Source organism: Chenopodium quinoa, unplaced genomic scaffold (genome assembly GCF_001683475.1).
Source record: "Chenopodium quinoa cultivar QQ74 unplaced genomic scaffold, ASM168347v1, whole genome shotgun sequence".
Classification (NCBI taxonomy): Eukaryota; Viridiplantae; Streptophyta; class Magnoliopsida; order Caryophyllales; family Amaranthaceae; genus Chenopodium; species Chenopodium quinoa.
In genome coordinates this window covers 1,541,999-1,564,576 of record NW_018742861.1, presented here as the reverse complement: position 1 = coordinate 1,564,576, position 22,578 = coordinate 1,541,999, and the positions used below count along the sequence as shown (strand labels likewise).

Genomic DNA, 22,578 nt, shown 5'->3' with positions numbered 1-22,578 from the left:
TCATGTGTTCTACCACGAACCATCGAAAAGAACCAAAATTGTGGCACCAAATCATGTTGAAAGAAGAGTGGCACATGACATTAACATGATGTCCCTATGATTTTTAATAATTATATAGATTTGACTCATACCCTACCCAACCTAAAATGACCCGACGTAAGCTAAGCCAAATTGAATTAAACTTGAACCTGAACTTGTTCTATCTTATCCCGACATAATCGGTAAATGAGTGTATGTTTTACTTAAAGTGATACATCTCGTTTAGGGCCTGTTCTCATACGTTGAAATTCAGTTTAGTTCAGCACCTAATTTCCTTCTCTTATAAAATTTTCATTTCAGTTTAGTTCAGTTCAGCTCAGCTCAGTTTAGTTCAGTTCAGCTGAGTTTAGTCAATGAGAACATGTCCTTAGATTAACCATTTGATTTAAATTACAATAGAGTCGAATTGAATAAAATTCACATGAATAGTAGTAATATGATTTTTTATTGAATTTTGATCGACTTAGTATGGCAATAAATGAACTGAAACCAAATCACTTGACTTTAATCATTCAAATACAGTTTGAATTGATTGATCACCAACCCAAATGATTTAATGTTCATCTTCACACACACTCAAAAATAGTCTAACACAACCAATTGATTGGTGGTGCAGTGGTGATTGAGACTGCACTTGCTATGAAGGATCAGTGTTTGCTTCCCCAATATAATAATTGGAAAAGGACTAGAACCGAGCCACCCAGAAACTGATCTCCAAATTTGAATTAGCCCAAACGGTAAACTAGGTAGAAAACCAAAAAAAAAGTCTAATACGAACTAATGGTGCAATCGAATTCAAGAAAGACTTTAACATAAACCAAATTTGACGCTTATAATTATTCCCTTTGGTGTTTTTTGGTCATTTTTTTTTCCATATTTTTCCAATGCAATAGTGTAGTTGAGATACTTTAAGCTATCTATTACAACCAACCAAAAAAAAAAATAAAAAAATAATGTAACATACTCCCTCAATTTCATAATGTTTAGTACCTAACTCTCCTATGAGAAAAACAAGCCTTAACAAAAAAAGAGAAAAACTACAAATATAATTGAAAATAAATCCAATATAAACTTGTATGAAACCAAAATAGGTAATCACAAAAATTTATATGTGTGGCTGGCCACATCTTGTGGTCGAGGTTACTTATTCTGGAGTTATTCAGTCGGTTAAGAGTTATACGGTTAGCTTAGGGGTTCCTTATTTAGGGGTTACTTGGTTGATCAGGGGTTACTCGGTCGGTTAGTGGTTACTCTCACACATAAAACGCGTTAATCGACTGAGTAATCTCAAAATAAGTAAATCTCTGAATAAATAACTCCAGCAAAAACTTGCAACTCGACTAAGGGTGTGTTCGGAAAAATATAGCTGTGAAGGTAGCTGTAACTGTGGAGGTAGCTGTTAGCTGTCAACAAGCTGTTAGTTGTGAAGATAAATAATTTAGATATGAGTGTTCGGTAAAGTAGTGGTTGACTAGCTGTTACATATAAAAATCAATATTTTATTTTTAAAACTATTGATTAAATTTTCAACAGCTACATGAAAAGCTACCTCTAATTTCAAAAGCTAATGTTTCTAACTTTTTCACAAAAGCTACCTCCACCAATAAAAGCTACCCTAACCACTACTTTGCCAAACACTCACATTTTTTGTTGAATAGTGGTTTGACTTGGTCAAACCACTAAAAGCTACTCAAAAGCTAACACCGAACACGCCCTAAGTAAGCTCAGAATAAGTAACACTTAATTTACCGAATAATCTCTTAATATTTAACCCAAACCACGCCATAATACCATATGGCCGGTCACACAAGAAAAAGCAAACGAATAATTAAATCATACTTTGTATTATAATTTATTAACAGATAAATCCCATCCATACCCGTAACAAAATCTCATATTTGGACTACTATATAAATTGACAGTACGAACGAAACGATCTTTAGAAAGAACAGAATTTTATTATCTAGAAAAATCTCACTACAATTATCAAAGCAATTAATCCAAGTTCGTCATCAATGAGCTCATGTTAATTACAGCCAAATATTGTGGACCATATTTGCTCGTGTTCGTGGCTTTGTGTAGTTCCCAAACTAGCTTACTCACTTCCTCGGACTACTGAACTATGCAACTATGGTAGAAAGGAGGGTCTTTTAGATATATTACGAGGTGCAATTTGTGTTTACACCAATTATAATGGTTACAAATTAATACTCCCTTCATTCCTTTTTGATTGTCACATATAAGTTTCATTACTTTTTTTATTTTTGGTTGGATGAGGTTGATGACAGAGAAAATTGGTGGGACCACTTATAGCTAATGTGAGAGTCAGTTAGTAGTCCCTCATAATCATTTATAATATGGGGCATGCCACGGGACCGAAGTTTAGCCTAGACTAATTAGTTTGATTGTCATTTTCTAATTTGTTAAAACTTTGGTCCCATGGCTACCCTATTAAAAAATTTGCTAGTTATGTTAAGGGCAGGAAGCTGGGAAGTAGCCTAATGGTTTCTACAAGAGTTTGCTCAGTAACACAACTTTTGATTATAAGATACTGACAACTTTACAAATTACAAGTAACTTTGGCTTTTAGATTGCAAGGAAATCTCCTGCTCTATATTTGGTTGGTCTTATAGGGAAGACTTAACCGTGATGTGAATATTTTTGGTTTAGGAACATAACCTGTAAAACGTAATTTTCATCTGCCTCTAGAGTCTTGTGGTGAGAAAAAGACTCTTGTGTGCCATAAAATTTTAATTACTTATGGCTTAGTTTGTGAAATAACAGTGCTTTGTTGCTGTTAAAATGTGTTTTAAAATTTAAATTTTTATGTCTGTCTGTAACAAACACACAGCAGTGATAGAAACACACAAAATGACATTGAAATGCTTTAGATGAAACCACAATCTATAATGTGGAGTAACTCCCCCATCCTAACTATATCGGTATTAAGTAATGAAATGTATGATAACTCACCAGTGTTTACAAATCCTCTCCCAAATGCTTAAACGATGAGCTTAACACCCCATTTATGGGATTAATGAACCTCCCAGGCCTAAGAATAAGAAGCTTTCACTAGTTAGAATACTTTTAGGAGAATTTGGCCTTACAAAACAGTCTTTTCTTATTTTAAAACTTCCTAAATAAATAAAATTCCTCTGTAATTACTGATCAGTAAATATTCCTAGAGGATACCTTTTAAAATTAAACTATACGAAGTATATTATTGTTGGTCATTGCCAATTTGGTATGGCCCTTTTGCCAAGATTGGCTGAACATGCTATGCTTGATAGCATGGTTGTCCTTGCTACAAAGTGTTTTGGCTTCTTTGTATCTTGGTCTTGTCTATGGCTCAAACCTTTGAAGCCAAATTATTGAATCACGTGTTTGACGCTTGACTAAACAGTCATAAGTATTAAGTGGGGAGCTTATGAGCATGTATAATTTATCCCTTTTTTTGCCCGTAGAAAGCAATATTATATGTAGCTTCTGAGGCTAAATTTGCCTAGAAAGTAGAAACTGTATGCTATTTTTTTTATTTTATTTTGATATGTATTCTTCATTAACTTCTTGAGCAGAACTGAGTGATCACTCTTGTCTGTCTTAGCCGTATACATTCATATGCACTTTAGAGTGCCCCTTTTCCGGGTTAGATTGGATATGCAATAGGGACTATAAATTCTCATCGTTTGTTAACTTGAAAATGTGCATTCTATTATAGTGTCATGGACGTACATGTAACTTTCTGTTTGTTTTGAATCCTCGCATGAAAGGAACACTGTGTTACAGATAACAGATCCAAAGGCTATTCTGTAAATAACAATTTTGAAACACCTAGTGACCATTTTTTGAACATTTATATCAAAATTGTTAGAAGGATGTAATTTATTGTTGCAGTCCTTGCAGATTATTTGACCCATTCAATCTGGCCAATGCAGTGAAGATGGTAAAGCCTCAGCAATCATGGCTCTACTGCCTAGCTTTATTTCTGGCCGTGTCCTGTGAAGTTATAACTGGTCTTGTACTAGATGACAGCATGATGAAATCAGCTGATTATCTATCTCCTGAATTTGCCATGAAACCCGGGTCAGTAGTGAACAAATTCTATTATAACATCGACTTTCCTAAGGGCCACATTGGCATTAAGGATTTCAATGCTGAAGTAGTTGATGAGGCTGGAAATTTTGTCTCTCTTCAAGACACTTATCTCCATCACTGGGTGGTTGTGAGATACTATGTACGTAAAGGTTTGGAGGATAAAGGACTAAGAAGCAAGCCAACACTTCGTCAGGGGCCAGATTTTATGGTGGTCAGAAACACTGGAGTGTGTAAAAATCTTGGACAGTATTTTGGATTAGGTTCTGAAACCCGAAAAACGGTCACACACGTGCCAGATCCTTATGCAATAGAGGTTGGTAATCCAGATGAAGTACCAGAAGGGTTTGAGGAGAGATGGTTGGTGAATGTTCACGCTATTGATACTCGAGGTGTGGTGGATAGGTTGGGATGCACTGAATGCAGGTGCAGTCTTTACAATTCTACCATAGATGAATATGGTAGACCCATAAGCCCAGATTACGAAGGGGATTGTATTGTTGCTATGATCAGACGCAATGTAAGGTGAAGGAAGGTTTTGCACATTCTTTGAGGAAGTTGTACCTGAAGTACACTGTCAAGTGGTTTGATTGGAATGAATCATTTCTACCTGTTAAAATTTATATCTTTGATATTACTGATACTTGGAAGGCATCAAATGAAGGGCATCACTGCTTGGTAACTTTTCTTTATGCCTTTTATTTTTGTAACTTTTTGGTGCTACAGGAGTATATTCTGGCCCTTCAGCCAATTTGAGTCAAACATGTTTTTTGTCTGATTGACATTGTTTTTTTTTTTTTTTTTTTTTTCATTTCAATGTTCCTGCAGGTAGAGTATGAAGTCAGTCCTTGTGATTCATCTACTGTGTCTTCTAATGATTGCATCGACAATAAGAGGATAAGCTTTAATATGCCAAGAGGAGGATATTTAGTTTATGGTGTTGCCCATCAGCATGCCGGAGGAATTGGTTCAGCTCTTTATAGAAAGGTGGTTATGAATTCTTATCATCTATGTGTCTTGAGTGACTTCTATAGATAGTCTTATATGCTAAAAGCTTGTTGACTTGGTGTATTTATAACTTTGTCTTTAAAATATTGTCCCATGTTCGGATTTTAGGTCCATTAGGAGACTATAGGACTCTCTGATCTCCCGAAGACCTGTCTGTCAGCTCCTATGAAGTCGAATTCTTTGCATCAGAATTGTTCTGTCCTTCCAGATAAAGTAAAGAGATTTACTAATTAGGGCAGCAATTGAAGGAAAAACATGTAACAAATATTACCCTATATGACTTTTGGATAACCCACATGGTCACATGTAAATGAAAATAGGATCCAGGGTGTGTAGTTATTTCATTTACTTATCACTAAAGCTTTACATATAAAATTTCTGATTTATTTATATATTTGATATCAGGATGGGCAGGCTATCTGTTCCTCGATTCCAACCTATGGACAGGGAAATGAAGTAGGAAATGAGTCTGGATATATCGTTGGAATGTCCACCTGTTACCCCGACCCTGGCTCAATCAAGATTAATGATGGAGAGACCCTGGTTCTGGAATCCAATTATAGCAGTTCTCAGAAACACACTGGAGTTATGGGCCTTTTCTACATTTTGGTTTCTGAACAATTACCAAGGCAGAAGGAAATTTCAACCTTCTAATCTCGGTAAGATTTCTCTGCTCCTAAATTAGCTCTCTGTGTATGAACATTAAGCTAGCATAAACGCTAGAGGGATAAGAAATGAACCTTACTCAGGCATCATGCCATTGATTGATGCCTATCCCCAAGTCCTGTTTTTATTGCAGGACGTTGACTGATCAATTCTATTTGACAGAGACATATTCTCAGTCTTATTATAATATTGAATCTGTATGGCACAAGCTCAGCTGGTGTTAAATTGAAGGCTGAAAACTGGAAGGCTGATTGCTGTCAAGCTAGCATGTTGTGTTTGAAAGTGTGTGACGCCACATCTTGAAGAAATACCTCCACGAGTTGATTTATATAGTGAATTGAAATCATGAACTAGAATATAATAGCATGCCCCAACCCATGAGAAATTTTTTAGGAAGCTTGATTAAACCATACTTTTTTTTTTTATTGGTAAAGACATTATTGAGTTAAAAGCTGAGTTACTGAGCTTAAAGCCTTAAATCGTATGCACCATATGATAGTGTTAGTACGGATGTCAAATTAGACTAGCTACTGTGATAATGTTGAAGAACGGTATGTGTTTGGGGTAAAAATACCCTAAACACGTGGCCCAATGGCCTAGTGACACGTGGCACCCAGCCGTTGGTCAGCAGGGCTCCAATCCTCTGCTGACACGTGTCCTCTAAACCCTAAAAGGGGAACCATCCCTTCCCCACTATAAATAGTGGAAGGACCCTCATTAATGGGGGAGAGCTGAAACATTCATTATTCACATCGAATACTCCTCAAAAAGAAAAACACTTACCCCGAGCAATATTAATTGCAGAATTCTCCCATTACGCGAGAAGTAACTTCTACATTACGTGCACCCTACCTCCCGTATCTTTACTAACTTGATCGTTGGAGGCGGAGCTCCTACCCCCAGGAGTCTTCGTGATTTTGTAGGCACAGGCGTCGAAGGGCATTCTTAGAATTGTAACTCTCCCGCAGGACACATCAAAAAACCCCGAAACATTTGGCGCCGTCTGTGGGGAGAGTACTTCTAAGATGACTTCTGATACTGTGTCACCGAATCAGGGCAAACGGCCTGTGGTCGAGCCTGAGGTCCAGACGGACCATGAAAGTGGAGACGAGGTTGAAACATATGTGGCCCCGGATGGGTCCTTCAGAACGAAGCACACTCGTGCTAAAGATAGAAGAGAACGGGAAATCAGCCAAGCTGCTCCCAGCAACCCAGCCGGGCAACCGGCTGGAATTGCCCAGACGGTGGAGGGCTCAGCTCCCGTTACAAGAAACGAACTCATGTCATTCATGAATAGTTTCCAAGGGTGAGATCAAGAGCCTCATCCGGTCAGCTACTCCAAAGAAGGGTCAGCCGGCCAAGAAGCCTTCTGGAAAGAAGGCGGTCAAAGAACGAGTTCCTACCCCTCACCCAAAGCCAAAGGAGGGGGAGGGCCTAAGGTTTGACCCGAGCAGACTCCGTTTTCCTCAAGGGGAGCTGCGAAAGGCCATCCGGCACGTCCAGCCGGATGGCTCCAAGAAAACATTCTCAGATGCCCGCACATTTCTCCAAGAGAAGCGAGGTCAGGCGTCTGCGTCGGCCTCAACGTCGACCTTCCCGGACAGTTTCCCTGACGTCTCACAAAGGCGTACGGGAACGAACCCTGGGAGCCAGACGGGCGAAGTTTCTACCCGGTCTGGACCCAAAGTGATCCAGCCTGGCCTATTCGGCACACCGAATGGGTTGGGTGGATCCCCTTTTATGTCACCGGGTCTTTTCGGTGGGCAAGCGCAGCAGCCGTACCAACCCACGGACTGGCAGCTGCGCCTGCTAAATTTGGGGGAACAGCCAACGGCGTTCTCACCTGAGATAACCCAGGCGGCACAGCCGCCTAAGATCAAAAATGTTTTGGTGGGGGCCTATGACGGTACCACCAATCCAGAGGACCATCTAATGGCCTACTCTAACCTCATGTACCTTCAGGGGTTAGATGATGCCGTCTGGTGTCGATGCTTCCCGGCTACCCTCAAGGGCATAGCCCAGCGGTGGTTTGGTAACCTACCAGCCGGTTGCATCAACAGCTTTCGAACTTTGGCGTACTTGTTTACGTCAAATTTCTCAATGAATATTCCTGCCAAAAAGACTAGCCTCGACCTAGGGGCAATACAGCAGGGCGACCGGGAGGGCCTCCGGTCATACGTCAGACGGTTCAATCTGATGAAAATTCAGATTCCAGGACTATCAGACGAAGTGGCCTATACAGACTTCTTTCGAGGTCTGAAGGATGGGTCGACCTTTAAGTTTGACCTCGTCCGGAAGAGGGTTGCTACCCTCCAAGAGGCGTTAATTGAAGCTGAAGCCTATATACAGGCGACGGAGCTTTGTGCTGTCAAGCAAACCGTCAGATTCTAAAAAGTCTGACAAAAAAGAGAGCCGGCAACAGCATCAGCCGGCAAGAAAGGAAGAAAAGAGAAAAGGGGTCTGGGCAGCTGACCGATCAGGGCAGCCGGCCCAGAAGATCAGGCGGAAGTCAGAACCGTATGTCCCCAAATACGAGTTCACAAAAGATTGCTCCACCATCCTCCTGGAAATCAAAGACTGGATGTCTCTCGACAAACCGGCTGAAATGAAAAGCCCCGTGAATAAACGGGACAAGAGCAAGTATTGCCAATACCACGAGGATGTTGGCCACGACACCAATGGCTGCTATAGCCTCAGGCGGCTATTGGACCGTCTGGCAGATGAGGAGGCCCTAAAATCCTACCTACCCAAGGCTAAGGGTAATACCCAGGCCAAGAAAGGGCAGGCGGTAAAAACCGGCCCAGTAAACTCCGAGACTGATGAAGAGACCATCTTCACCATAGCAGGCGGTTTTGCCGGAGGGGGTCCCTCCATCCGGGGCACCAAAGACAACATCAGGAAGCTGGTCAACTCAGTGGATGAGGGACAGGCGTCGAAAGACATCTTCCCTGAGGTCCTTATTTCTGAAAAGGACCGGGGCAAGGTCAGGCGGCCTCATGATGACCCCATCGTCATCGAATGCAAGGTTGCCAACCAGAAGGTTGGCCGGATCCTAATAGACACCGGGAGCTCGTCTGACCTAATCAGTTATCAGTGCTTGACCAAGCTCAAGTACACATCCGGTAACATGCACCAGGCTCCTCACCCACTAGTCGGTTTTGGGGGTGGAGTAGTGCATCCGGTCGGAAGCATAGATCTTCCGATCCGGCTGGGTGAAAAGGGGCAAGGACGCCACATGATAGTCAAGTTTTTAGTTGTGGAGGAGCTGTCCGCCTACAACATGATATTTGGCCGTCCTACCCTCAACGCATCTAAGGCTGTCATCATCCCGTCCCTCATGTTGGTCAAGTTTCAGAAGGATGATGGTACAGTCGGTGCCCTAAGCGGGGACCAGAAGACGGCAAGAGAGTGCTATCTCTCTGATATTGATAACTGCGACCCCGCAGTCCCGGCTCCAAGGGCAGCCGGTAAGAAAAGAAAGGCGGACCAACTGGCACCCGTCAAAAAGGAGAAATAGCAATCACTAGCCGGGGAAAGGTCAGATGACCAACGACCTCAGCCGGCTGGTGACTGCCTTGATGTCATCCTAGATGACAGCCGTCCCGAAAGAACAGTCAAGGTTGGGACGGTAGCCTTCGAACGGTTGGGAGAAGGCTTGCTCCAGCTGCTGCTGAAGGAATTCAAAGACATCTTTGCCTTTGAAGTGGAAGAGATGCCAGGCGTCAGCCCGGATCTTGCTGTCCACAAGCTAGCCGTAGATCCCAAAAAGCAGCCGGTTAGGCAGAAAAAGAGGGATCATGGTGGAGAAAGATCTCAAGCGGCAGCGGCTGAGGTCAAAAGGTTGTTGGATGCTGGGTTCATTAGGCAATGCTACTACCCGGATTGGGTGGCAAATGTCGTTCTAGTAAAGAAGCCGAACGGTACTTGGCGGATGTGTGTGGATTACACAGATCTGAACAAAGCATGCCCAAAAGATAGCTACCCGCTTCCAAAGATTGACAGCCTAGTCGACTCAACAGCCGGCCATGCGCTAATGAGCTTTATGGATGCCTATTCCGGCTTCCATCAAATACCCCTCTGGAAGAAAGATCAGGAGAAGACGGCTTTCGTCACTGATCAGGGGTTATTCTGCTATACGGTGATGCCGTTTGGGTTGAAGAATGCACCGGCTACATTCCAGCGCATGATAAACACTGTTTTCGTCAACCAGATTGGCAGGAATGTAGAGGCGTATATCGATGACATGATAGTCAAATCCAAGCTACAGACGGATCACCTAGCAGACCTGCGAGAAACTTTCACCACACTCAGGCGGCACTGGGTCATGCTTAACCCAAAGAAATGCGTATTTGGTGTTGAGTCTGGGAAGTTTCTCGGGTTTTTAATTGACCAAAGAGGCATTGAAGCTAATCCGGAAAAAATACAGGCGGTAATTGACATGCAGTCTCCCCGCACTGTAAAAGAGGTCCAGAAGTTGACCGGTTGCCTGGCGGCATTGGGGAGGTTCCTCCGGTCAGGTGACAAGTGCCTCTATTTCTTCCAGGCAATCAGGAAGAGGTCAAGGTTTGAATGGGGTGAAGAAGCAGAGGCGGCATTCCAAAGGCTTAAGCAGCACTTGCATTCTTTGCCAAGGCTAGTGAGCCCCCTACCCCGGGAGGTTCTGTACATGTACCTAGCCGTCTCTGATCACGCCCTTAGTGCCGTTCTCCTCGCTGAGAGAGACGGTATTCAGCTGCCGGTGTATTTCATCAGCCATGTCCTTAAAAATGCTGAGCTCCGGTACCCCATGATCGAAAAATTTGGGTTGGCCTTATTCGTAGCAGTCAAGCGGTTGAAGCCTTATTTTTTGGCACATCCGGTTGTGGTATACACAGATCAGCCGCTAAAGCGCACGATGACTGCTATAGAGTCATCCGGTAGAATGATCAAGTGGGCTGTTGAAATACAAAGCCTTGAGATAACTTTTGAACCCAGGCGGGCAGTGAAAGGTCAGGCGTTTGCCGACTTCATTGTCGAGATGACTAGGCCGGTGCAACCGGAAAATCTTGATCAGGTCTGGAAGCTATTTGTAGACGGCAGCTCTACGGTGAACGGCTGTGGTGCAGGTGTTATCTGTCATTCCCCGGAAGGGGATAAGTTTGAATATGCACTACGGTTTAAGTTCCAAGCCTCCAACAATGAGGCAGAGTATGAAGCTCTACTAGCCGGATTGCGCATGTGTAAGGCAGCCGGTGCAAGAAAGGTTGACGCCTGCTCAGATTCACAGCTGATCGTTAGCCAATACCTTGGTGACTACGAAGCCACCCATCCGGCTATGATCAAATATTTGCAGGCGGTTAAGGAAGAGGCTGGGTCCTTCGATGAATTTCATCTGCGACAGGTGCCCCGGTCTGAAAACAATCAGGCGGATGCCCTCTCAAAGTTGGCATCATCAGCCTCCTGTGATGCTCCTAGGACGGTCTTTTGGGAAGTCATTGAAAAACGAAGTATTCAGAATGATCCCATTGGAGTCCTGGACAGAAGTGCTACTTGGATGGATCCCATCCGGTCTTTCTTGACGGATGGTTCTTTACCGGATGATCCTTCAGAAGCATCAGCGCTCAAGAAGCGTGCTTCAAGTTTTGTTATGCATCAAGGGGAACTCCTCCGGAAGGGTTACCTGCAGCCGTTTTTTGAAATGTGTAACCCCGGCTAGGGGGAGAGAAGTTTTGGAGGACCTGCATGCGGGGTTTTGTGCTTCGCATATTGGCGGCAGGTCCCTTGCCAGAAGAACCAGGCGGCAAGGGTACTTCTGGCCCACTCTTGAAGCGGATGCCATGGATCTAGTAAAGAGATGCGACAAGTGCCAAAAATTCGCTAAGTTGATACATCAACCGGCAACAGATCTCACGGCAATCCATAGTCCGGTTCCGTTTGCTAAATGGGGCATGGACATTTTGGGACCTTATACGCCTGCGACAGGCGGCCGCCGCTACATTCTTGTAGCAGTAGACTACTTCACCAAATGGGTTGAGGCAGAGGCGGTAAAAGGGATTAAAACGAAAGACGTGATTTCTTTCATCTGGAGAAACGTCATCACCCGGTTCGGGGTTCCAATGTCCATGGTTTTTGACAACGGACCGCAGTTCGAAACGCCTGTTCTCAGGACCTGGTTGGGAGACCAAGGAATTTCCCATTGTTTTGCATCCGTTGGCCGTCCTCAGGCAAACGGTCAAGTTGAGGCTTTTAACAAGTTGATCTCAGACGGGATAAAGAAGAAAGTAGAAAGAGCCGGTGGACTATGGGCAGAGGAATTACCTCATGTCCTTTGGGCTATCCGGACAACCAAAAAGGGGGCAACCGGTGAGACCCCATTTCTCATGACATACGGCACTGAAGCAGTTCTTCCCATTGAACATTATGAGCCTACTCTACGCATTATGTTATATGATGAGGAGGCTAACTGGGAAGCCATGCGGTTGGCATTAGATGCTCTCCCAGAGCGAAGGGGGAATGCTGCCCTGCGTCATGAGATCTACCGTCTGCGTATGACTAGAGCCTACAAAAAGCGGGTTCGTAAAAGACCTTTGAAAGAAGGAGATTTTGTGCTTCGCAAAATGGAGGCAACCGGTAGGGCCAATGAACAAGGCAAATTAATCCCGAATTGAGAGGGACCCTACCGGATCTTTGAAGAAGTACGAGACGGCACTTACCGCCTGGAAACTCCAGACGGAAGAAAGCTGCCTAGAACTTGGAATGTAGATAACCTCAAAAAATACTACTTCTAAGTATTGTACATCTTTTGTAAATTTTCAAATGATTGAGAATTACATTCAATTTTGTATACAGTCGCCATGTCTTGTGCCTACCACAAGCGGCACCAGTAACTAATTTTTTCATCCGCTGACACCCATACGGGTGAATTCATCGAAGAGAACATCTCCCATTTGGGTGGTAAATTGTTCTAAGCGATCACACAGGCGGACAAACCCGCCTGACGATCCCTCGCACCAAAAAAGGGCAGGCTAGCAACCCCAAACTTGCAGCCGGCTCACTTTTTGGAAGTACCACTAAAGGCTGATTCCAAAATTCAGCCGGTACTCAATACCGCCGCCTGACTCTCTAAGAGCAGGCCTAAAAACATTTGGTCTAGGCCATAATTCATTCAGGGGTATGCTTGCAAAAGCCCAACCGGTGAATGGACATCCTAATCTGGCGTGATTCTTTTGCGAAGTCCCGACCGGTAAATCAGTATAAACCGACTGGCTCCCGAATCTAATGTTGGCACTTAGTGTATATATTCGTGCTATATCATATGGATAGCCGCCTGGCTTGCAAAGACCCAGACCGCTATCCAGGGGCAATTACCCAGACGCCATCCGGTTTGGTTTTGGGTCGAAATTTCTTCGCCTAGTTTGCGAAGACCCAGACGGCAGTGTTACCGGTGGGGTCTTCTGGGCAACCCTAGCAAATTTCTTCGCCTAGTTTGTGAAGACCCAGACGGCAGTGTTACCGGTGGGGTCCTCTTGGCAACCCTTGCAAATTTCTTCGCCTAGTTTGCGAAGACCCAGACGGCAGTGTTACCGGTGGGGTCTTCTGGGCAACCCTTGCAAATTTCTTCGCCTAGTTTGCGAAGACCCAGACGGCAGTGTTACCGGTGGGGTCTTCTGGGCAACCCTAGCAAATTTCTTCGCCTAGTTTGCGAAGACCCAGACGGCAGTGTTACCGGTGGGGTCTTCTGGGCAACCCTAGCAAATTTCTTTGCTGTTTGAGAAGACCCAAGCGGCAGTATTACCGGCGGGGTTCTTTTGGTTATCCTCGCAGAAATATGTATAAAAAAATAACAAGAATTCTAGTATTGAAGTGCAGAAACATAAAAAGCATTCAAAAGCCAAGTGTGAAAAACAGAGTGCATTCAAAAAGCCGGCTCAGCCGGTGAAAATGTTAATATTCAAAATGAAAATGTTGGGTCCGAACGGCCTTCATAGGGACCGGTTGCGGTCCTCAATGGGATGGCAGAAAGCACATCCGCAGATCCAGGCCCGCCTAGGACCTTTATTGATTTGCCGCCGGTAGTTTGCCGGTCGGCTGTCTTCCGCACCTTGGATGCAAACTCTTGTTGGGTCGGCGGAGGCCTGACCTGTTTTTGAAGGGACCGGGGCATCTGCTTCCCGTCCTGTAAACGAGAAAAATATAAGTTATGGGATAAAAGGATTGAAGTCAACGAGAAGGATCAGACGGATATACCTTCCTCGCCGCCTGGGCAGCAAGTTTTTTCTCGAGATTGGCTTTCCGGATGTCGGCAGCCGACCTAGCCGGTGTCTTCTCGGTGGGCAGCATTTTCTTGGCTTCTTCTGCAAAGGCAGGCACACGGTTAGAATAATAAACAAGCAAGGAAATAAAAGCATCCGGTTCGAAAGAAACCGGTTGAGTTTCGAATACATACGTTTTTTAAACATGCTGCTTAGACCACAAGCGGACAAGAAGCATTCGTCCCTAAAAAATTCATGTTTGGGCACCCAGTTTCTAGGTACCCTTATTATCTCTCCGGATGAGAGGGTGTCAGGAACTAACTCAAAAAACCCGGAGTCAAGGATGGTCTCTCTATCATCCTCCGGGACAGGGGGCAGGCAGCACTTGGTTCCCAAGAGTTCTGGTTTCCGGTTGTAGATCCGGAATTCTCTGTTCTCTGCCGTAGTTGGGGCCTTAACCAAGTAGAACCGGTGCTTCCAGTCCGACCATTTGGATGACTTGTCCAAGGTCATAAGGTATTTGGGCTGGGTGGTCAAGGTATACCAGGCTCTCCATCCGCCTGGGCTCCTACTCAAGTAATGCATGTGGGCAAACGCCTCCCAGCCGGGGTTGAGGCCCTGCATCTCGCAGGCGGCGATATACCCTAAAATATTTACCCATGAGTTGGGGGTTAATTGCCAGAGACCTAGGCCATACCCCCTAAGTATGGCTTTTATTGTGTCGTGGAGAGGGAAGCGGACTCCGGCCAAGAAGGCCGCCTCGTAGCACCCGAACCAAGCGTTCGCGTTCGGTTGTCCATCCTCCCACCATATTGTTCCCAGAGCAGCCGGGATTTTTATTGTATAGTCACCCCCCAGCGGCCGCCGTTTGGTAAAATCTGGCAGCGCAGCCCGCATGAGCTCGCGGTCCTTAGAGGAGACGGCGATCATGAGAGGATCGTTCCTATTATCCCAAGAAGGCCTCTCCGCCTCCTCGCTATCCTCAGATTCGGTTAAGTAGCTACTACTACTACTTTGAACGCGACCGGCATCAGAGCCGGCTGGGGAGTTGGAGACCTCCTTCTCAGAGCCTGCCTGCTCTCTGGTCTCCTGGAGGGGAGCAGTCTCCTCATTTAAAATGCTATCACCCGGGGTGCTAGGAGCGCCCCCGGGTGAGCCTCTCTGCTCTACCTCTCCTTGCTCTACTTCACCGCCTGAAGCCGGGACCTCAGGCGGCTGCTCATCTGAGCTCCCACTTCTGTAGTTGGGATCTTTGGTAGTAGACCGGATTCTGGCCATTGTGTCCTGCACAGACACAGAGTCGGTCGGTATGGGTGTTGAAAAAGGGTTGTCCCAAAGAACAGAGGCGGCAGACCCAGTTCTAGACTCAGCCGTACTAATAAACCGGCTGAGTTCACAGCTAGGTTCCGGGTATGGGTATAAGGGGTCCATCTACTCATGGGACCAATGAACAAAAATGCGAGTAAAAGACTCAAACGGAAATACATGAAAAAGCTAGAAAGAATAGAGACGGTACCTAGAAGAAAATCTGGAAATTCTTTGGGATGCTTGCGAAGACGCAGGCGGTTCAAAATCCGGCTGGGTTTCTCTGATTACCCTCTATATTGTGGAAATACAGAAATCAAAAATATAAATAATTATGCTATCTGTAAATGTTTCGCTGCATCCTAAAGGCATTGTAAAAAACATAGACCAGAGAGTGATCAATTACAATGATATCGAATCAGAATTGCAATTTTTACACAGAGCAGAAACTTGCTATATTTGCATACAATATTACTTAAGAAGGAACTAAGGAAGAACACACAACTTTTAGATCACATACATATCCGAAGAAGACGAGGAGGAGAATCATACAGCATACAGATACATAGGGAGCTAGAGAATCATACAGCATGCAGATAAATAGGGAGCAAGCTCCAACTACAAAGAAGCGAAAACAGAAACAGTTAGAAAAAAAACTGGAAGAAAGGCGTTGCCTTCCCTTTGCCTAGTTGACTTGCCTTATAACCTTGACGGTTTTGGTCAAGTTTACATCAACTTGTTTGTATCAATCCCATCTTCAAAATCATGAAACTTTTCCGTCTTCTTCGTCTTCCCCTCCTTCCGTCGACATGATCAAGCTATTCAAACTCCGAAGGACCTAAATGGCGAAAATTATGGACATAGTTGAGAGATCAATACTAGTATTTTTCTTCATTACTTAAGGTGATACTAAATATTTATAGAATGAACTAGTTTTACTACTAATGGAATTTAAGAGGTATAAGGGAATGGAAAAATGGTCCCTAGTTAGACTTTATTCCACTAATTTTCTCATAATAAATTTTTATTGGATTTAATTTAGTTAAAAATTCATTCTAATTCATTCCACTAAAAATTGATTAATATTAACTTAATTAGCTTACAAGAATAGCATGTGGGATCCAACTTAGCACAATTAAAAGTGTGTTAATTATACCCAAAGTGTTAAAAGAGAATTTTAGCTATTGGATCCACGTGTTAAGACAACAAATCATCTAAGTTGGGAGGAATATAATTGTGAATTAAATAGACATTTTATGCCATTCTTTTGTTTTTTATTTAATTATTTCTATACTAAAAATTTTCAGTGGTTTTGGACCGTCCAACACATCTCCTTGCTCCCCGCTAAAGTTGGGGAGAATCCATGCTTTAAGAGACTCATCTTTGTTAGTGCAGAATAATGAGGAAATTAGATGTGGAAAGATGGATCATTAAGCTCATCACCAATGCTTGTAGTATATGAAAGGCAAATTATTATATGCATGCTTGCTATGCATGAACTCCAATGCTAATAATTGAGAGCTTTGAGGGATTGCCTTGGAGGGTTAGACTTATTAAATTTGATCCAATCGGAATCATATTCAATAATTGATTTGAATAATCTAGTTGGTTTAAATTTATACATACTCGAAAGTATATGACTTAATATGATATAAATTGAAATATGCGTGACTAAAGACATCTAACTCGAAAATGATCAAATTTTGATTGATTTATCATATCCATTAAACCAATGGGCAATGAACTCAACCCAAAACTAGAACACAAATTCTTATATGTGGCTAGCCACATGGTGTGACCACTTCAAATAATCACATAAAAGTATTTAATTAAGTAATAGGGGGTTACGGTGATGAGCAAATGGGGTTACCTTAATGCGTATGTAGGTTAATTAAATGAGAAATAAGAGCTACTCTCTTATATAAGTGGATTTTTTAAAACAAAGGAATAGGGGTTACTCGAATGAGCAAATGGAGTTACTTATTTCTAAATTACTTGAATTCACTCATACAATAAATTTGGGTTACTTTTATGGACAACATGAGGAGACTCTTATGAAAAGTTAAGGTTACTTATACATATAAATGAATATTACTCTTATAAACTAATGTAGCCAGGCTACCCACATACAAGACTTACCCAAACTAGAATGATTGAATTGTTATAAATTTAATGGAATCAGGACTCAAGAGGGAAGTTCTATCTATCCATTTGATTTGAGCTCTCCGTCGCTTTAACTACCAACTTATCAAATTGAACTAATTAATATCTTATTTAATCAATTTCTTTGCTTAGGATTACTAAAAGCGTAAAAACTGAAAAGTACAGTATTAATTTATTGTGAACCACTAATAGTAAAGATACTATGATCGTTTTTTTAATTAAAAAAGGGTCACTATGTAAAAAAAAAAAAGTTATTTTATTAAAATAAAAGTAATAGTGTTTTTATAAAGGTCATAAAAAATTAATTTTTTTTAATGATAATTTTAAAATGCTGGCCAATATAAATAATAAGGTCATTATGTTTAACATAAGGTTATATTTCAAATTTGCAATAATATTAAAAATTACACAAATTTTAATAAATGTTACTGTGTTATAATTAAAGTTATTTTTTTAAAGTGTTTTTTTTAACTATTTTGAGTGAATGATACCTAAATTTAAAATTATTTATAAATAATTCAAAATTTAATATATATATATATATATATATATATATATATATATATATATATATATATATATATATAAATAAAGTAGACATTTTTCGAGAGCACATGACGCGCCACATAAGAAAAGGTATTATTTTGTCTAATGAAAAATTAGATTAATAATTTATTTTAGAATTAAAAAATTTGCTCGCCACCTAAGCAAAACTAATGAATAAGATTTAAAAATTTTGACACATAGATAAAAACAACCGATTATTATCTTCTTTAAAAAAAAAAATAATAATAAAAATAATCCTCGCATAACATTGGAAAATGTCACGAGTCACGACTTCACTAGCACTTGTCAATTTAATGAAGAAAGGTGTGCAACCTAAATCCAAACCACGTGTCCTTGTAATTGCCTCGTGGATGTCATTCATAAGCTTTCTTAATTTCTTTATCAAAATTCGTGCAACAATTTTTAAAAACATGGATAATGACCTTAACTTATACTTCTACTAGATGTGCTAAATTAGGCAGAAGTAGAACAAACCAATATATTTCACACTCATTGTCTAATCCAAATACACAAGCATTTTAACTATGGCGGGTTTAATCAAAGAGGCAGTGGTAAGTTCTTCTATTAATTACTCTATCTTTGATTTTGATTTTCGTTTTGGAAAATTTGCAAATTGCAGCCATTTAAAATTCGTATTTTACAAATTGCAGCCATTTAAAAAAAATTGCAAATTGCAGCCTAAAAGTTCATATAAATTGTAAATTGCAGCCCGATTGAACTTTTTCATCGATTTACAAGTTGAAAAATCTTCGATTAAGGTTTTAGGGACCGTTTTAGTTCTTCGGGGTCCGAATTGAGCTCGGAATTAGCAAAAAAATAACGCAAGTATCTCGTTTTGCGTAACAAAAGTGTATTGATTTGTAGGAAACTGTAAATATGAGACACTTACGTTACTTTTTTCTAATTCCGAGATCAATTCGGGCCCCTAAGGACTAAAATGACCCCTAAAACCTTAACCGAAGATTTTTTAACATGTAAACCGATGAAAAAATTAAATCGGGCTGCAATTTACAATTTATACGAACTTTTGGACTGTAATTTGCAAAAAAAATAAAAATTTAAATGACCGTAATTTGCAAAATACGAACTTTAAAGGGCTGTAATTTACAAATTTTCCTTTCGTTTTTAATAACGTTGTAGTTATGTTTAAAGGGCTATATAAGCTATTATTGTATGAAAAGTATGCATAATTTACAAGATCAAGAACTTGGTTTATATATATCATAAGTCTATAATATGCATATATTATTTGTGTGACATTGTTTATACAAGTGAGTGTGAGGTGCTATATTTGAGCGAGTTTTTTTTTTTTTTTTTTTTTTAATCATTAATCTTGCAGTTAAACTTTGATTGTAAACGGTGATTTATGCATAAGGGTTTGTTTTGTTCACCTTAATTTCACTTCAGCTCAGCTCTAAGTTATTAATTTTCTTGTCTTATAAACAATTTATTTCAGCTCATTTTAGTTCAGCTCAATCTGTTTAGTTGATTTCAGTAAATCGGAACAGGCGGTAAGATATAAACATTTATTTGGTGGACATTATTTCTGAACTCGTTTCTAAGCAGGGGAGTAATTTTATGATTATTAATTTTTATAGTCTATTAAAGCATAACTAAAGATATTACTCCTAATAATTAATTATAGGAATTGGAGATTGTATGAAATATAAATGTGAATGGATGATCTTTAAGCAGGGGGAGTGAGTACTCCGTGTTATACAGAGAGTTAATAATTGAAGTTTCAGTGAAGGTATTCTAATTTTTAACCATAAAAATTAAACGGAAATGATACAAAACGAGTATAATTGAAATATCAAGCTAATTCGAACATTAGTAACGCTTGATTTTATTCTACACAAAGGAATGTACGTTATGTTCCCTATCAGATAGGGTTTGTATGTATCATTATTACCCTTATTTAAAATTAAGCCTAATATCAACGACATAAATACCAATAATTCTTGTATACAAGGTCGTACAATGCATTAAGCTAAGCTTGGCTTAATGAAAGGGGAGGGTTCGTCCTCAATTACAGGCACTGTAGGGAGAAAGTTTCCTTACCCTACTGACCTACCTCAAATTCCCAAAGCAATTGAATAAAATCACACGATTGTGTAAGATGTAGCACAAACTATATAAAGAAGTGTCTTTACAATGTTTATTACTCCGTATTATACAATTTCTTGTTCTCATCAGATTATTTTCAATTTAGCTCACTCTAATAAGTTAAGTTAAGTTCAGTTCTTAATTTTCTTCTCTCATAAAATATTCAGCTCAGCTCTTTTAAGTTCAGCTCAGCTCATTTTAGTCAATGAGAACAGACCCTAAGCAAACCTAATTTGTAAAAAATATATTATAAATCTTGTTACGCTACTATTGAAGTTTATATTATATTTTTGTAGGCTAAGAATTTGAAGAGAATTGTGCCTCCGTTAGATAGAGGGCACGGCATAAGAACAATGGCAGGAACTGTGCCGAAGATGAAGTCATATGCGGCCACAACAGAAGGAGAGCCTAATAAGGGGAAAGCGAAGGGGGGCAACTATGTCCCAATTTATGTTGCATTGGGGATGATAGGGTTGGCCGTAACATTAGGACTCCATACAGCCAAGCAACAGTTCATGCATGCCCCTGATGTTCGAGTCAAGAAAAGCCGGAGGGAGATGGTGTCGGAGGTGGATGACCCCGAACGTGTTACCCGTGAGTCTGAGGATTTTATCAAGAAGTCTTTCTTTCGAAAAGTTGCTAATGTTCAAGAGTTTGATACTCTTATTGATGATCCAATTCATGGCAATTCTCAAACTAGGTTTGTTGCTTTGCTTTCTTGTGAACACCGAATATTAGAGGTTAAAAGAAAAGTGATGTTTATATTCTAAATTGGTGCAACACATTGACAAATGACAATATATAGGTTATACTTCCACTTTTCTAAAAGGGAAATGTCACAATACTTGCAACACATTATAAATGGAAAATTATTTTAGTGAAAAAATGTACTGTTTCCCTTATTTAAAGCACATGACCCACTACATTACACTTCTTACAACCACTCACCTTATTTTAACGTGTATTATATCATGTGAACCCCATATTTCTTAAATACGGTGAAAAGTGTGTATTGCAACTATTAAAAAACAGTGGAAGTATGAAATAGGTTTTTTCAAACACACGAATCTAATGATATGAAATCGAAATGTGAAGGCTGAAATAGCTAGTTAGAGTCTTAAACTTCAAACCTCTTGATTGCATATATGACGTTGCACTACCATATTTCTATCGTAGACTAATGAAATTATAGTTGCAATTTGTAAATGGTGGTAGTTTGAATCAATGTGCCATGAAACAAACTTACTAGTAGTTGCAAATGTACTAATATTTTGACATTATTAACTTGAGCTTATTATTGGATTTAATGTTTAGGGAGCCACGAGTGGAGTCATTGAAGACAGTAGAAGCCAACGTTGTTGATAGAAATGATTCCGGTCGCTAAAACGATTTTGAGATATCGTTTATATTGTTTAGTATTTGTGTAGCTTTCGTAAGTTTGTCATCCTAAGTAAACAAATAGATCCTTCTTTTTTTGATATTTTTTAGAATTATCGAAAAAATGGAATCGTCTTGTTATGGTTATGGCCCTTATTGGGGTTGTTTATGTGAACAAATGGAACCTTTTTTTTTATCATGTTATTAAAACCATCGAATTCTCTAATACGTTTGGTTAAATGGGTGCTTTAGGTACCAAGTGCTTCAATTGAATCTATATAAGTTTAATTTGGACATCAATCTTTTGATTCTAGCCAAAGCTTGTAATAAGGTTTTATAGAGCTGTCAAAAACCAACCCGAAATGGTGAATCCGAACCGTTTTGAACTGTTTCGAAAAGGAACCGAACCGTTAAGAACCTGTTATTTTAAAACCGTAAATCGACCCGATTCGATTTTTTAAAACCTGAAACTGAACCGATTTGAATGTTTGAGAACTGTTAATGAACCGTACTCGATATCAAGCCGAACTGATAAAATCCAAATCCGAGAACAACCCGAACTGATAAAACCCGAAACCGAGAACTTTTGAACCCAATAGCAACCCGACCCATTGTAAACCGAAACCGTTTAAACCCGATAAAAACCCGATAAACCCAAATCGTTTACAACCTGTAACAAGTTAGGATTAAACCGTTACTCGTAATAAGTTATGATCGAACTGTTTACAATCCGTAATCAGTTATAACTAACCCGTTTATAATCCGTAAGTACGTAACCCGTTATGACCGTAAATTTTTTTTTTTTGGTGTATTTTATCAATAGTAAAACAAAAGGGTTTAATTTGAATTATAAAGTATTTATATTGAAAAGGTTTGGAATTTTGATGTCATTGAAACTCTTATGCTACAATATTATCATCCTCTAACGAGTAATAGCTTATGGAACACTATATTGTATTTAAAAAATTAAAAATCTAAATCAAAAGCTAACTCTAGATTTGTTATTATTATTTGATCCTTAAAA

General features: G+C 40.5%; 1 protein-coding gene, 1 long non-coding RNA gene and 1 pseudogene across 3 annotated transcripts; 2 read left to right on the top strand and 1 right to left on the bottom strand.

The window, feature by feature from the left end:
* The first annotated feature begins 3,927 nt into the window (after positions 1–3,927).
* LOC110726125 lies at positions 3,928–5,945 on the top strand (annotated as a pseudogene).
* A 7,952-nt stretch (positions 5,946–13,897) lies between these two features.
* On the bottom strand, positions 13,898–15,631 carry LOC110726124. 2 transcript variants are annotated; one of them, XR_002512323.1, is made up of 3 exons: positions 15,553–15,631; positions 14,032–14,138; positions 13,898–13,960 (listed from the first exon to the last, which is right to left on the bottom strand). It is a non-coding gene; the product is annotated as an uncharacterized LOC110726124 (long non-coding RNA). The 2 variants fall into 2 exon arrangements; XR_002512322.1 differs by lacking the exon at positions 15,553–15,631 and adding an exon at positions 14,231–14,312.
* Positions 15,632–18,461: 2,830 nt separating this feature from the next.
* LOC110726073 lies at positions 18,462–21,780 on the top strand. The gene is made up of 3 exons (XM_021905528.1): positions 18,462–18,622; positions 20,474–20,877; positions 21,492–21,780. The coding sequence occupies exons 1-3, from the start codon at positions 18,596–18,598 to the stop codon at positions 21,559–21,561; spliced, it is 501 nt and encodes a 166-aa protein (XP_021761220.1). The 5' UTR covers positions 18,462–18,595; the 3' UTR covers positions 21,562–21,780.
* The last annotated feature ends 798 nt before the right edge of the window (positions 21,781–22,578 follow it).